The 16,313-nt window shown below is 51.5% G+C and overlaps 1 protein-coding gene across 1 annotated transcript in view; it reads left to right on the forward strand.

The window, feature by feature from the left end:
• Positions 1-11,277, forward strand: part of DMTN (dematin actin binding protein) — a 30,486-nt gene extending 19,209 nt beyond the window's left edge. The window contains exons 10-17 of the mRNA XM_039461145.2: positions 530-654; positions 1,949-2,054; positions 8,962-9,026; positions 9,193-9,241; positions 9,398-9,405; positions 9,579-9,644; positions 9,891-9,971; positions 10,107-11,277. Coding sequence (XP_039317079.1) covers positions 530-654; positions 1,949-2,054; positions 8,962-9,026; positions 9,193-9,241; positions 9,398-9,405; positions 9,579-9,644; positions 9,891-9,971; positions 10,107-10,220 — 614 coding nt within the window. The 3' untranslated portion in view covers positions 10,221-11,277. The remainder of the gene's footprint in view (positions 1-529; positions 655-1,948; positions 2,055-8,961; positions 9,027-9,192; positions 9,242-9,397; positions 9,406-9,578; positions 9,645-9,890; positions 9,972-10,106) is intronic.
• Positions 11,278-16,313: the final 5,036 nt, after the last annotated feature.

Raw genomic sequence — 16,313 nt, forward strand, 5'->3', positions numbered from 1 at the left:
GAGACTGTGTTATCCAGGCTGTTCTCAAACTCCTGGACTCAAACAGTCCTCCGCCTTAGCCTCCCAATGTGTTGAGATTACAGGCATGAGTCACCTCACCCACCCTACTTTGTTTATTTTTGAGATGGAATTTCACTCTTATCTCCCAGGCTGGAGTGCAATGGTGCAACTTCCACTCATCGCAACGTCCGTCTCCCAGGTCAAGCGATTCTCTTGCCTCAGCCTCCTGAGTAGCTGGAATTACAGATGTGCGCCACCATGCCTGGATAATTTTTGGGTTTTTAGTAGAGATGGTGTTTCGTCGTATTGGCCAGGCTGGTCTTGAACTCCTGACCTCAGGTGATTCACCTGCCTCTGCCTCCCAGAGTGCTGGGATTACAGCATGAGCCACACCCAGCTATTAACAAAAAATAATTTGTAAAGGCTTTATCAAGGTCCAGCCTGGGGAGTGCACAGAGCCTGTTACTCGTAGATGTGCAATGAGCCCGCAGCGAGTGACTCCCCGCCTGCCTTTGCTTGTGTCTTCTAGAGACAGAATGGAGGAAGCGGAAGGCATCTCGGAGGGGAGCAGAGGAAGAGGAGGAGGAGGAAGATGACGACTCTGGAGAGGAGATGAAGGCTCTCAGGGAACGTCAGAAAGAGGAACTCAGTAAGGTAGCATCTCACCACCCGCACCCTCCACCCTGTGTCTTTTTTTTTTTTTTTGAAACAGAGTCTTGCTCTGTTGCCCAGGCTGGCATGCAGTGGCATGATCTCAGCTCACTGCAACCTCCGCTCCCAGGTTCAAGAGATTCTCCTGCCTCAGCCTCCCAAGTAGCTGAGATTATAGGCCTGCCACCTCACCCAGCTAATTTTTTTTTTTTTTTTTTTTTGTACTTTAAGTAGAGATGGGGTTTTGCCATGTTGGCCAGGCTGGTCTCAAACTCCTGACCTCAAACAATCCTCCCACCTCAGCCTCCAGAGTCATCAAAGTGCTGGGATTACAGGCATGAGCCACTACGCCCAGCCCACTCTGTGTCTTTTTGGGGACAAAAGGTCTGGCTCCATAGCTAGTCTAAGGGCTCCGACCCAAAAAGCATGCTTATTGGAACACGTGGGACAGCCTCTTCTTTTTAAGACCCCAGGTTTCTGCTTCTGAAGGGACACCTTGACTTTATGCTACTTTCCGTAGGACACTACTTGATATTAGGGTCAAAAGCACAGAAAAGGGTGGTCCCACCGCAGCCGGGAGCTAGCAGGCCAAGTGGCCCATAGAAAGAGAAAAACGGAGAGCATGGGCTACTGGCCTCCAGGGGAGGAGGGAGAACCATGGAAAGGCCATCAACAGTGACATAGGCTTGGGCTCTGGACAGGGTGACCTAGGACAGGGACAGGGATGCTGCCGTGGTAGAGTTCTACTGAGCAGCTCTGACTCCTGGCTCTCAAGGGTGGCCAAACCCAACGTGGCCATGTGTCAGCCACGAATGAGAGGCTCTGTGAGCTCCAGGGCATAGACCAGCCACTTGGGAAATATCCCCAGTCCTGCCTGCAGTGTGCCCAACTCTGGACCTTTTGGAGATAAGAAACAAGTATAGGCCTGGCACAGTGGCTCACACCTGAAATCCCAACACTTTGGGAGGCTGAGGCAGGAGGATAGCTTGAGCCCAGGATTTTGGGACCAGGTTGGGAAACATGGTAAAACCCCATCTCTAAAAAAAAAAAAAAAAAAAAAAAATTAGCTAGCCAGGTGTAGTGGTACATGCCTGTGTCCCAACTCCTCAGGAGGCTGAGAAGGTGGGATCACTTGAGCCCAAGAGGTCAAGGCTGCAGTGAGCTATGTTTGTGCCACTGAACTCCAGCCTGGGTGACAGAGTGAGCCCCTGTCTCAGAAAAAAAAAAAAAAAAGGAAAAGAAAAAAAAGAAACAAGTGTCTTAAGTCTTGGCTCCATCTTCCTTTCTCCCTCCTCAGGTTACTTCCAACCTGGGAAAGATGATCTTGAAAGAAGAGATGGAAAAGTCATTGCCTATCCGAAGGAAAACCCGCTCCCTGCCTGACCGGACACCCTTCCATACCTGTGAGTACCGTGGAGGGGCTCAGAGTCACCTGGCCAGAGACGGAGGCCTGACTCTGTGCGTCTGTTGACGTGAGACAGAATATGCCATCCCTGACTCAAAGCTGCTCTCTTTGGAGAAAAACCCCAGTCATAGAACAGTGTCAGATGATAAAAGATATTGGCTAAAGCAGTTTCAGCAAGTTTGGTTTAACAACCATTTATTGGGTGTTTGCCATGTGCTAGGCGCTGGGCATATAAGCAGTGAGAAAATCTAGTCTTGTCCTCTGGTCACTTGTGGTCGACCAGGAAACTGTCATGGCGCCTGGGGTTGCGGCACAGCATGGCAGGTATCGTGATCAAGGTGCACAGGGTGCTTTGGGAGCACAGCAGTGGGGCCTGGGAGGCTAAACTAAGGGGTTTTGTTGTTGTTTGCTGTTTTGAGATAAGGCCTTGCCCTGCTGCCCAGGCTGGAATACAGTGGTGCAGTCTCAGCTCAATGCAACCTCCACTTCTCGGGCTCAAGTGATCCTCTCACCTCAGCCTCCTGAGTAGCTGGGATCACAGGTGTGTGCCACCATGCCTGGCCAATTTTTAAAAATTTTCTGTAGTGACAGGGTCTCACAATGTTGCCCAGACTGCTGTTGAACTCCTGGACTCAAGCAATCATCCTGCCTCGGCCTCCCAAACTGCTGGGATTATAGGTGGGAGTCACCACACCCAGCCTAAACTGAGTCTGGAAGGCTGAGACCAGGCAAGCCAGACAAAGTGTGTGGGAGAGGTCACCGTAGCCATTGGGAACAGTGTGGGAGTGAAGCTGGGAACATGAGACATCCTGGCTGGCTGAGCCTCCGGGAGCCTGGAATTACAGAGCACAGGGTACACTGAGGGGTGGTAGGCAGCAAGGCTAAGAGATGCGAGCGAGGCAGGCTTCGAATGCCATGCCTCACTATCGAGGGCCTACCCTGGACTTCCTCAGAGCTCGGCAGCTGGAGAGGAGAGGAGAGACCAGAGAACCAAGGAATGGAAGCTGCAAAGCCTCTGATGCCTAAGAGGAAACCAATGCTTCTGCATTGTAGCTGCCAAAGCCAGTCACTGGGAGCCTGGACTCAAAGGGAGGAGAGCTAGACTCTACTTTTTTTTTTTTTTTTGAGACAGGGTCTGTTGTCCAGGCTGGAGTGCAGTGGCACCATCTTGGCTCACTGCAACCTCCATCTTCTGGGCTGAAATGATCTTCCTGCCTCAGCCTCCTGAGTAGCTGAGATTACAGGTGCATGCCACCATGCCCAGCTAATTTTTTTTTTTTTTTTGAGACAGAGTTTCACTGTCACTCAGACTGGAGTGCAATGACACAATCTTTGCTCACTGCAACCACTGCCTCCCAGGTTCAAGCAATTCTCCTCCCTCAGCCTCTCAAGGGTACCTGGGAATACAGGTGCACGCCATCATGCTCAGCTAATTTTTTTTTTTTTTTTTTTTTTTTTGAGATGAAGTCTCATTCTGAGTGCAGTGGCACGATCTTGGCTCACTGCAACCTCCGCCTTCCAGGTTCAAGTGATTCTCCTGCCTCAGCCTCCCAAATAGCTTGGATTACAGGCATCTGCCATCATGCCCAACTAATTTAGTATTTTTAATAGGGACAGGGTTTCTCCATATTGGTCAAGCTGGTCTCAAACTCCTGACCTCACCTGATCCACTCACCTCGGCCTCCCAAAGTGCAGGGATTACAGGCATGAACCACCTTGCCAGCCTAATTTTTGTATTTTTCATAGAGGTGAGGTTTTGCCATGTTGGCCAGGCTTCTCTCAAACCCGCCTTGGCATCCCAAAGTGCTGGGATTACAGGCGTGAACCACCATATCTGGCCTAATTTTTTTTTTTTTTTTTTTGAGATGAAATTTTGTTCTTGTTGCCCAAACAAGACGGGGTTTCTCCATGTTGGTCAGGCTGGTCTTGAACTCCCAACCTCAGGTGATCCATCCACCTCGGCCTCCCAAAGTGCTGGGATTACAGGCATGAGCCACTATATCCAGCCTAATTTTGGTATTTTTAGTAAAGATGGTGTTTCATCATGTTGCCCAGGCTGGTCTTGAACCCCTGGGCTCAAGCAATCCTCCCGCCTGGGTCTCCCAACGTGCTGGGATAACAGGCGTGAGCCACTGCGCCCAGCCAAGACTCTATTTCAGGCGTCCCCAAACTACAACCCCGCAGGCTGCATGCGGCCCCCTGAGGCCATTTATCCGGCCCCCCACCGCAGTTCAGGAAGGGGCACCTCTTTCACTGGTGGTCAGTGAGAGGAGCACAGTATGTGGCGGTCCTCCAACGGTCTGAGGGACAGCGAACTGGCCCCCTGTGTAAAAAGTTTGGGGACGCCTGCTCTACTTCTTGATGACAGGCACCACGTGGTCTCACTGCAGAAAGCATCAAAGATGGGAGGCGATGGTGCAGGCCATCTTCAGAAGCAATCTACTACACTCTCCAATAGTCTGGATAAGCACTAAAAATAGATGTGGGTCCAGAGAAGAGGGAATGGATTTCAGAAATATGTAGACGATTGAATCCGCTGGATTGAATGCAGTAGCTGATTGAACGTGGGAGGTGTGAGAGAGCAGAATTGAGGTTTTTGTCTTGGGTGCTGGGTGATGACCAACTTGGAACTGAGATAATAAAAGAGGCGGATTTTCAGGGAAAGATGAAGGGGCCCGTGGAGAGCACTGTCGGTGGGAAACGCGTCGGGCAGAGTCAGGAGCTTGAGGGTCTTCGGCTTGCTAATATGTGGCAGGAAATGGTGAGGAGGAAGTGAGATTAGAGAGAGAAAGAAGGGAAGAGTGACCAGGGCTTCCATTAAAGGTCTCATAGGGGCTCACGCTTGTAATCCCAACACTTTGGAAGGCTGAGGTGAGAGGATTGCTTGAAGTCAGGGGTTTGAGATCAGCCTGGGCAACATAGTGAGACCCTGTCTCTAAAAAAAATAGAAAAATTAGCTGGGAGTGCTGGTGTGTGCCTGTAGTCTCAGCTAGGGGGGCGGCTGAGATAGGGGCTATGATTGCAGCACTGCACTCCGGCAGGCTGGGTGACAGAGTGAGACCCTGTTTCTAAAATAGATCTATATTCAATTTGAGGGCTGGTTGAGATCCAGCCTCAGAATGTGTAGGGGGCTGGCCTTGAAAGGCCTCCCCTGGGGATTGGGAGCTTGGATCCAGGAGCAGGCCAGAGGAGAAGCTGAGCTGTCTGCTGAGCATTAGGGGGTGAGACTTGGTAGGAATGGAGAGAGGGTTTGGTGAGAAGGTTTGGAGCAGGCGTCCCCAAACTACGGCCCGTGGGCTGCATGCGGCCCCCTGAGGCCCTTTATCCGGCCCCCCGCCGCACTTCAGGAAGGGGCACCTCTTTCATTGGTGGTCAGTGAGAGGCGCGCAGTATGTGGCGGTCCTCCAACGGTCTGAGGGACAGTGAACTGGCCCCCTGTGTAAAAAGTCTGGGGACGCCTGGTGTGGAGACTTGATGAGGGGATCTGGAACTACTGTGCAGGGAGGCTTGGCCTTTGCTGTGGTGCTCATCACTCCAAAGTGGGCTGTATGTCCACAGCCGGGGCAGGAGGGCAGCTGCTGGGTTGGCCCTGAGTGAGCGTTTTGTGAGGAAGGCGCTGAGGGTCCAGGCTACACCGAGGAGGAGCTGATGACAGTAGTTACGGGGCCCAGCCACAGGGCTGAAGCTGAGAAGGTAGCGACAGAAGGCAGGTGGGGGGGGAGGCAGGAGGGGCGGTCTCCCTGAGGTTGGTGAGCTGTGCGTGGTAGGGATGGAGCTGAGCCAAAGCCACAGAGCGAACGGTCCCAGCTGACGGTTTCTAGGCAGCGGGTGGTGGCCGATGACAAGATCCTGGGCGTGACCCTTCGAAAGGGTTGTCTTATGTGGAGCAGAGGTGAAACCCACTGCAACTGGGGAATGCAAGGACCTCAGGGTTAACAGGCGGTTAGGGAGAGCTCTCAGAATGCTGTCTCTGTGGGGGGAAGAGCTGCAGAGGTTTTTTAGAGAATGTGGAATCAAGATTTAAGGCCGGAAGACTGATGTGGACAGAGGTTGCCTGAAGGTTGGATTATTCAGGGTCAGTGTTCTGCCAGCATCTCCCATTCAGCTCAGATTAGCTCTTTAACTTCCATTTTGGCCTCCTGAAGTCAAACACCAGATGCCTACTGTAAGGTTTGTTCTCGTGAGGTATATTGCCGAGTTTAAAATGAGGAAACTGAGGCCTGCATGAGAACAATTAGACGCTCCAGGCCAGATTCCCTGGTCCTGGGGCAAGAGGCCGGGGAAGTCACACCTGAGTCCTCTCAGGCCTGGGGTTATATAGGGAGGGAAGGCGCTCTGATTGGCTGTGGAGAAATAGGACGGGGACGTGGCAAGCTGCTAGAGGTAGGTAGGCGGGATTTCCGGTGAGCGGGCGGGACAGGGCCATACACTATTGGGCAGGGTTTGGCCGGGCTTCTTTTAAATTTTGGCGGGGTTTTCCAACGGCTGGCCTACGTGCTGTTTAGTGTCGTGTGCAGATCCTGGTGCTAAGCGCAGAGGGGATTTCCAACGGCGGGCTAGGTGCCGGGTGCAGAGTTTACTGTTGCGTGCAGAGGTGGGCGTGGCGAAGCTAGATGCTGAGTGCAGATTCTGGTGACGTAATTTCAGGCGTGGAGAGGGATGGGCCTGTCCGAGCTCCCAGCGAGGCAACCGGCCTTGCAGCTACTTCTGTCCCCGTCATCTTTGGCGTCCCTGAATTTGTGGGTGATTAATGATCACATGACTGCATAGGTTACTGATATATTAAAACAACCTGAATTCTAGAATCATGAACAGGTATGTCATGCTGATTTAATGGTGACACTGGAATAGTCGCTCTGGAACACACGTAAGCATTCTATAAGCAATCTGGAGGGGAAAATCTTTGTGCAGGGTTTGAAGGTTGAAATTCTATCGGTTGAATAAATGTATACTTTATTGCAAGAGTAAAATGCTTCAATAGTGAATGGTTATTGTGAAAGCTATTTTCAAAATTAAGTGTTGGGGGAGAAATGAGGTTTTGTTCTTGATAATCAAACTCTTCCAAGCAACAAATTTCATAGGAATATTTTAAGAAGAGGCTGGATGCAGTGGTTTATGCCTGTAATCCCAGCACTTTGGGAGGTGGATCACCTGAGCTCAAGAGTTCGAGACCAGCCTGGCCAACATGGTGAAACTCTGTTTCTAACAAAAATACAAAAATTAGCAGGTGTGGTGACAGGTGCCTGTAATCCCAGCTACTCCAGAGGCTGAGCCCAGGAGGTGGAGGTAGCAATGAGCCAAGACCCTGCCATTGCACTCCAGCCTGGGCAACAGAGTGAGACTCTGTATCAAAAAAAAAAAAAAAAAAAAAAGGAATATTTTAAGAAGATAGTTCTCATAGTTTTGAACCTATGGAAGTTAACTACTTACACAAAAATACTTGTGGAAACAGTTGCTATAGATGCCTGTTATTTCTTGTAATTGGAGAAGGTGTTTTGAGATCACCTCAAGCTAAGAATCTTAGGTACAAAGTTATTTCTAGGAAAACATATTACTGGACACAAACTTTCTTGAATTCTAATCTGCAGTATTTGAGAATGTAGAGATCCTATTAAGTGTGTGAGTTGAGGCTGAGGTCCAGTAATGCTGATGTGAAGTTGACTGCTGGTACAATCCCCAGCGACAGTGCTGACAGCATGACTTTCTGTAGTATAATGTCAGACTGTTAAAATTCAATTCCTAGGTGAGGCATAGTAGCTGACACCTGTAATCCAACACTTTGGGAAGCCAAGGTGGGAGGATTGCTTCAACCCAGGAGTTCAAGGCCAGCCTGGGTACCAGAGTGAGGCCTGGTTTCTTTTAAAAAAAAAAAAAAAAAGAAAAAATTAGCTGGGTATGATGGTGCATGCCTCTAGTCCCAGCTACTGAGGAGGCTGGGATGGGAGAATCACTTGAGCTGGGGAGGTCGAAGCTACAGTGAGGTATGATCACACCACTGCACTTCAGCCTGGGTGACAGACCGAGACCCTATCTCAAAAATAATAAATAATAAAAAAAATAAATAATAAATAAATATGATTACTAACTGGGCAGGTGGCCCATGCCTGTAGCCCCAGTACTTGGGAGGCAGAGGCAGAGGCAGGAGGATTACTTGAGTCCAGGAGTTCAGGTCCAGCCTGGGCAACACAGTGAGAACCTACCTCTATAAAAGTTTTTTTAGATTTTATTACTAACATTGTTAACAAAATTATAATAATGTAATTATTGTGATTCAATTTTAGATTTTTTTTTTTTTAGATGGAGCCCCTCACTCTGTGGCCCAGGGTGGAGTGCAGTGTCGCAATCTCGGCTCACTGTAACCTCCACCTCCCAGGTTCAAACGATTCTCCAGCCTCAACCTGCCAAGTAGCAGGAACTGCAGATGTGCACCACCACGCCTGCCTTATTTTGTATTTTTAGTAGAGACAGGGTTTCGCCATGTTGGCCAGGCTGATCTCGAACGCCTGACCTCATGTGACCTGCCTGCCTTGGCCTCCCAACGTGCTGGGATTACAGGTGTGAGCCACCATGCCCGGCGATTTAAATTTCTTTGTGTATTCCAGAGGTTCAGTTTTGGATGTGAGCTTTGGCTCCAGCTGACTCAATCTTCACACTCAGGCATTGGGCCCTGTTGTATATTTGGGCCACGTCTAGTTAGAGAGAAGGAGGATGGTGGTAGAGACAGCTGAGACTTGCCAGCACTGTACTGCTTGCTGAAGGTGGCCAGCAGGAGCTGGGAACTGGGAGAAGCCCACCAGCTTCCCATAAGCGTGACCCCCTCCTGCCTTGCCCCAGGTGTGGGAGCTCTCTCATGAAGGGCTGTTGGGGCCAAAGGGACTGAGCCCAGGGCCTTTGCTCTCTTCCAGCCTTGCACCAGGGAACGTCTAAATCTTCCTCTCTCCCCGCCTATGGCAGGACCACCCTGAGCCGGGTAAGGTCTCAGGACCAGAGCTATAGACTACATGGGAGCGGCGTGCATGTGGGTGCTGAGGCACGGTGCCACTTGGGCACCCTCAGGGAGCGGGGAGACCCACAAAGTGAAGGGGACCAAAGGCGAATGTCCCCAACTGTCTCTGATTTCTTGGCCTCCTTTCTAGCTACAGTCCACAGAATTCAGCCCATCGGGGAGTGAAACTGGAAGCCCAGGTGAGAATTGGAGCCTGGTGCCGGGATCTGAGGAAGGGGCTTACAGGGGACCCTGGGCGGCCGGTGTCTGGACTGTGCGCAGGGGTCTGGGAGGTCCGATGTGCTGGGCTGCTTAGCTGGGAGCTGCCTCTGAACCCTGCGCCTTCTCTTTCGCAGGCCTGCAGGTGAGCGCCTCCTGAAGGGGAACAGGCGGAGCAGCAGAAGCCGGGTCCTGGTGCCTGGAAGTTGGGGTGGGGGGTTGTGGGGCCACAGAGTTGCCTGGTGAAGAAGAAGCTGGGGTAAGGCTGGGAAGGTCTCCCTGCCCCACTCTGGCTCACTGCGGCTTTGGTCTCCCCAGAACGGAGAGGGCCAGAGGGGGAGGATGGACCGGGGGAACTCCCTGCCCTGTGTGCTGGAGCAGAAGGTGAGGGGCAGGGGACCCAGCGCCTGCAGCGGGGCGGGAGGCTGGGGAGAGGCCAGGCAAGTGGAATGTGCTGTGGGGTTCTCCTGATGTTGAAAATGGGAGGGATGGCAGGGATAATGGGGGAGACAGAGGACAAGATGGCATGAACCCTAGTGGCCTCTGCAGGTTGATGGGGGGGCCTAGGGAGTCGAAGGGGGTCCGTTGATGACATTCTGTGAGCCTAAGTTCCCCTCCCCCTGCCCCCAGATCTATCCCTATGAAATGCTAATGGTGACCAACAAGGGGCGAACCAAGCTGCCACCGGGTGTGGATCGGATGCGGCTGGAGGTAGGCAAGAAGGATGCCCTGGGTTGGGGGGGCACCCCACGGGCACTCTCCGGCCGTGGGAAGTCCTGGGGCCTCTTTCAATGAGTGTCCCCTCCCCATGCTGAGCTGCCCCATTCCCTCCGCTTTCCCGTGCAGAGGCATCTGTCTGCAGAGGACTTCTCAAGGGTGTTTGCCATGTCCCCTGAAGAGTTTGGCAAGCTGGCTCTGTGGAAGCGGAATGAGCTCAAGAAGAAGGCCTCTCTCTTCTGATAGCCCTCACCTGCTCCGGGACGGCCCCTCCCCCCTGCTGCTTCAGGGTTCTTCCCTGAGGGATGGGAGGGGCAGGAGGTGGGATGGAAGTAGGGTGGCCTCCTGTCCTCAGGTAGAGCGGGGGCCGAGGCCTCTGTGGTCCTGGGCAGTGAACACGGACTTTCTTCCCTTCATGCCTGGGAGCCTCTTGCTCTCCTCCCTGGCCCTCCCTGCACAGGGCAAAGCAAGCCTGGGCTCCAGGACACAGAGGTTCTATTTGTGCCCCCTTCCTGACCCTCACTCCACATGAAGGACCCCCAGCAGAGGGTGAGGAGGGATGAGGGGCATTGGTGGTCAGGTCTGTCTTGAACAGCTGGAGGGAAGACGTAGGGGTGGGAAGCAGTCAGGCAGAAAGAGTTCCAGGTTCTGGTGTTGCCCACCCAGCCGTCCCGTGCTCACTCGTGACACCTTTCCTGCACTGTAGCCTCTTGCTCCTCCGACTCTAGTGGGAACAGGCCCTAGCTCAGCCTCCGGCAGGGAGGTTACCCCGACTCCTTCAGCTTGCCCTGACCTCCTATTGTAATCCCTGAGCTTCGAAGCCTCTTGCCCCAGCCCTGTGGCTTCCCCAGAAGCCTCAGCTTAGGGTGGAGAAGCCGTCTACACACAACCCTGGCTCTCCACCTGCCTCTGGGCCATGCAATGGAAATTCCAGCAGCAAGCCAGGCACTGGGCTGAAGCTGGGCCTTCCGCCTCCCTTGGATGGGGTCCAGAGGCCAGGCCTGGCACATTTTGGAGTGTTCTGGCTACCAGCTGTCACCCACACCCATGCATCCCCACACTATGCTCTCTTAAGAATGTAATTTATTGGGGCCCCCCCAGCTGCTTTCTTCACCTGCCCCTGCCCTACCTGACACCCCCAGCTTGACTTCTCTCCAGTCCACATGTGTATATAATGATATCTATATTTTTGCCTAGGTCTGGGTATTGCTCTTGTCCAGACCCTGGCATCCCTTTCCACTGTGTGTGTGACCATGCTGGGGGAGGGGGACTCTGCTTGGAATTAAAAGGTTGCATTGGGTCCCTACATCTGTCTGTTTCTTATGAGCCACCAGATCTGGGTGAACGGGGCAATTAATATCAGGCCTAGAGAAGCCCTAGGAGTCAGAGTTCAAATGCAGAGGCCACCTAGGGTTGGACGGGAGGAGAGGCAGTCACGCAATCTTCCCCCAAGCCCAGGCCACAGGAGGAGGAGCTGTCTAGGTAGGGGCCTGTCTGCCTCTCCTTCACGGACTCTGATGGGGGCAGGAACCCTTGTGTTTGGGACCAGAGGGAACTCACATCTCAGGGAGGAGCCAGTAGAGAACAGGATGGGAGGAAAGACGGCCTTAGCCCTCCACCAAGGTCTGACGTGCTTGCCTTGTGCCCAAGCTCAACATCGGACATGATCACACCTCCCAAGAGGCAGGGGGCTCACAGTCCAATGGGGAGGCCAGACACACAGAAAAGGTCAGCGGGGTGTGAATGTACGGTGAGCAGATTGCCAAGAAACAGGCAGGGGAAACTAAGGAATGGAGAAATGGCAGCTGGAGGATGAGTCAAGGGGAGGCCAAGAGGGGAAGATGGGAATCTGGTCTTCGTTGACTTGGCAAGGCCTCCGAAGGGTAATAGACAGGGAATTGCAGTTGCGGGTTGGGGGTGGGAGAGGGGCTGCAGATCTGAGTGAAAGGCAAGGACGACGACTGCCTGCAGATGTGGGTGCTTACGTGGGGAGGGGCTGGCCTCACCTGGCTGGAGCGGAACCACGTGTGGGCACAGGAAGAGGCCTGTGCTTGGAGGGACCAGGTGAGTTGGAGGGTGCTCAACTTACGAACCTGAGACAGGAGCTGGGGCCTGGCCTGAGTCCTCGAGTTGAGTTTCTAGCCCCTGTGGCTGAAACCAGCAAAGTGGGTAAGAATCCCTCACATGTGAGCAATTGTTTTACATTGTAGGAATCTGCTGCATCCACATCATTTTATCCCTTCAGCAAACCTATGAGGGCAACAGGACAGACTGTCATCTTCTTAGCAAAGGAGAAATGGTGGGACAGAGACATTTCTTCTGAAGCCCAGAGCCACAGTAATGAGTGGAGAATGGAGACGGCATTCAGCTTTCCAGGGCCTTCCCAACAGGTCCCTCGGTCAGTGAAGGGGAAGCAGAGGAGGACAGACTAGAAGCTGCAGACAGAGAGAGAAGGTCTCTGCACGCATACCTGATACTAAGCATTCAGAAAATGCTGGGGGCTTACCCTGCTCTGGGCATGAGGAACACAGCAGTGATGAGGCTGGCATTGCCCCTTGTCCACAAAGAGCTCCAAGGCTGTTTGGGAAAATGTCAATGTCATTGAACCCTAAGGGGTGCTGGAGACAGGGTTTGGGAAATGTATGTGGTAGGGGCAGGTTTGACCCTAGGTCCTAAAAGATTTTCAGTTCATGAGAATTTAGAGCATATCTATGATGGAATACTACTCAGCTGTAAAAAGGAACGAATGAATGGTATTCGCGGCAACCTTGATGAAACTCGAGACTATTATTCTAAGTGAAGTAACTCAGGAATGGAAAAGCAAACTTCACGTGTTCTCACTCATAAGTGGGAGCTAAGCTCTGAGGATGCAAAGGCATAAGAATGTCACAATGGACCAGGCACAGTGGCTCACACCTGTAATCCTAGCACTCTGGGAGGCCGAGGCAGGAGGCTTGACCAAGCTCAGGAGTTCAAGACCAGCCTGGCCAACATGGCAAAACCTTGTCTGTACTAAAAATACAAAAAATTAGCTGGGCATGGTGACACACACCTGTAATCTCAGCTACTCAGGAGGCTGAGGCACGAGAATCACTTGAACCTGGGAGGCGAATGTTGCAGTGGGCTGACATTGTGCCACTGCACTCCAGCCTGGGTGACAGAGCCAGACACTGTCACAAAAAAACAACCAAGATGGACTCTGGGGACTCAGGGGAACTGAGGGGGAAAGGGTGGGAAGAGGGCAAGGGATAAAAGACTACAAATTGGATTCAGTGTACGTATATATACATGGCTGCACCAAAAAAACAAATCTCTAAAGAACCTATGGAACCAAATGCCACCTGTTTCCTAATAACCTATGGAAATAAAAAATTAAAAAAAAAAAAAAACACTAAGGCTGGACGCAGTGGCTCACACCTATAATCCCAGCACTTTGGGAGGCCAAGGCAGGCAGATCACCTGAGGTCAGGAGTTTGAGACCAGCCTGGCCAACATAGTGAAAACCCATATCTACTAAAATTAAAAAAAAAAAAAAATTATAACAGCTCAGAATGGAGCTCTATCCCTAACATAAAGCCTTAGAAAGAACCTCAGTGCCTATTCCCCAGAACACACACATAAATAAACAAAAATAAGAACCTGACCAAATTCTTTCACCGCGAGAGTCATTGACTATACGGCTTTCTTTTTAAAGGATGGGGTTTCACCATGATGGCCAGGCTGGTCTTGAACTCCTGACCTTAGGTGATCCACCCACCTCGGCCTCCCAAAGTGCTAGGATTACAGGCATGAGCCACAGCACCCGGCTTTTTTTTTTTTTTTTAATGAGTTTTGCTCTTGTCACCCAGGCTGGGGTGCAATGGTACAATCTCAGCTCACTGCAACCTCTGCCTCCAGAGTTCAAGTTATTCTCCTGCCTCAACCTCCTGAGTAGCTGGAACTCCAGGTGCATGCCACCACACCCTGATAATTTTTTGTATTTTTAGTAGAGATGGGGTTTTACCATCTTGGCCAGGGTGGTCTCAAACTCCTGATTTCAGGTGATCCGCCTGTCTCGGCTTCCCAAAGTGCTGGGATTACAGGCATGAGCTACCACGCCCGGCCATATGGCTTTCTCTGTGGAGAAGTGCTGAGTGTATCATAGAATCTATTGTTTGCTTGGAAGACGGATGGCAAGGAAAACCTAGCCGCACTCCCCTGCCCCCCCAAGTAGAAAACTGCTTCGGGCATTCCAAAGTGGCAGGACAATATATAAATATCATCCACCGGTTAAAACAATTCTTTAAGATAATCTGACCTTGCCCCCGTGGCTCCCTCGTGGAGAAAACTTTTTAGTTTGTCTGTGATTAGTGTTAAGTGGGCACCAGCTGCCTACTTGGCATATTTTGTGTTACGAGAAAATACAGAACACCTGTTTGTTAATAATGATCACCTGTTCAGAGAGAATAAATGTGTGGGTCAGTGTCTGTTCGAGGCTCTCAGCTCTACACGCTGTGAGCTCCTGAGACTCTCAGCTTCGTTGGCTGTTGCTGCCCCTCCTTCCCCCCTGGGGGGTGACAGGAGCGTTCTCAGCGAAGGCGAGTTTAGGCACTGGGGGAGACTCGGGGGCCAGAACACACAGATAGGAAGCAACTGGCAAGCAGGCCAGGGAGGTGGGGTGGTATTTTTTAGTAGAGATGGGGTTTTGTCATGTTGGCCCTGGAGTCTCATTTATTGTGAAAATGTCCTCAACTCTTCATTTAAGCTCATAGGAGAGGCTTTATTCAAAGGTCTTCCCCTAAGAGGGCTAACCTGGCAGCAGAATTCAACACAACATCATGGTCTCTAAAACTTCTGGAATATAGCACACGTAGTGTATACACTGACTTTTATTGGACTTTTAAAAATAACATTTAAAAAGTCAAATAAAAGGTTTTGAACTCTTGATGCACTTTCACTATCCCTTAGAGTCCTTTGAAACATGCTGAAGGGAAGCAAGCTGATTTGACTTACCTAGCGTGTGTCCTTCACCTGTGAGGAAGTGGGCCCAGAAATCTGCAGAGTGGACTGGAACTCCTACCTATTAAAGAACTGCAGTCTCAATCAATTCTCACTCACTCTGGGCTTTATCGAACCCTGGCATTTCCTAGGGCCTGAGGCCCAGATCCTGGCCACCCTGCCTTAGAGCGGACTGCAGACAGCGGACTCCACACCACCGCACAGAGCCCAGTGTGGCAGGTCAGCATTTCTCGTGCATCGGCCTCACTGGGGAATGGGCCCCAAAAGTTGGGGCAGGTCCTGTGAAGCTCGAGACTCCAAAACTCGAGGTTCTGTAATTCTGACGAGGGTTATTTTCCCTTCGATAGGGAAACTGATTTCTTTCCTTCTCATATGATGTGATTTCCTCCCACTTCAGCCTCTCGAGTAGCTTGGACTATAGTTGCATACCACCACAGCTAATTTTTTTTGGTCAGAATCTTGGGTTGCCCAGGTTGGTCAACAGCCTTGGCCTCCTGAGGTGCTGAGATTACAGGCATAAGTTAACAAGCCCAGCTGCAGAAACTTTTTTTGAGACAGGGTCTCACTCTGTTGCCCAAGCTAGAGTGCAGTGTGGCATGATCCTGGTTCACTGCAACCTCCACCTCCCGGGTTCGAGTGATTGTCCCACCTCGGTCTCCCAAGTAGCTGGGACTGCAGGCATATGCCACCACGCTTGGTTAATTTTTTGTTTTTGTATTAGTAGAGGCGGGGTTTCACCATGTTTGCCTGGCTGGTCTCAAACTCTGGCCTCAAGTGATCAACCCGCCTTGGCTCCCAAAGTGCTGGGATTACAGGTGTGAGCCACCGCCCACGCCCCGTAGTTAAACATTTTCTGATTGCCATTTCAAAACCGTAAAAAGCAACACGTGAAGTTAATTTGAACAATATACTTTAACTCAACATACCTAATAGTCATTTTAATATGTAATCAATATAAGCCATGGTTAGCGCAGTTTCACAGTTTCCTTTCTTACTGTATCTTCTAAATCGGGATGTGCTTGGCACTGCACATTTTCGTTGGGGCCAGCACACATCAGGAGCTCATCAGCCCACGTGGCTGGGGCTGCCCGAGACTTCAATTCAGGAGTAATTACAATTCCTCATCGAAAACACCTCCCTTAGCTCCTGCCTGTAATCCCAGCTACTCAGGAGACCCTGGCAGGAGGGTCGCTTGAGGCCAGGAGCTCGAGTTCAGCCTAGGTAAAGTAGTGAGACCTCCCCACGCAGCAAAAAAATACCCCGGGGTGGTGGCCTGCGCCTGGCCTCCCAGCTACTTGGGAGGCCGGGGTTGGAGGCTGCAACGAGCGGAGATCGCAC

Source organism: Saimiri boliviensis, chromosome 13 (genome assembly GCF_048565385.1).
Source record: "Saimiri boliviensis isolate mSaiBol1 chromosome 13, mSaiBol1.pri, whole genome shotgun sequence".
Classification (NCBI taxonomy): domain Eukaryota; kingdom Metazoa; phylum Chordata; class Mammalia; order Primates; family Cebidae; genus Saimiri; species Saimiri boliviensis.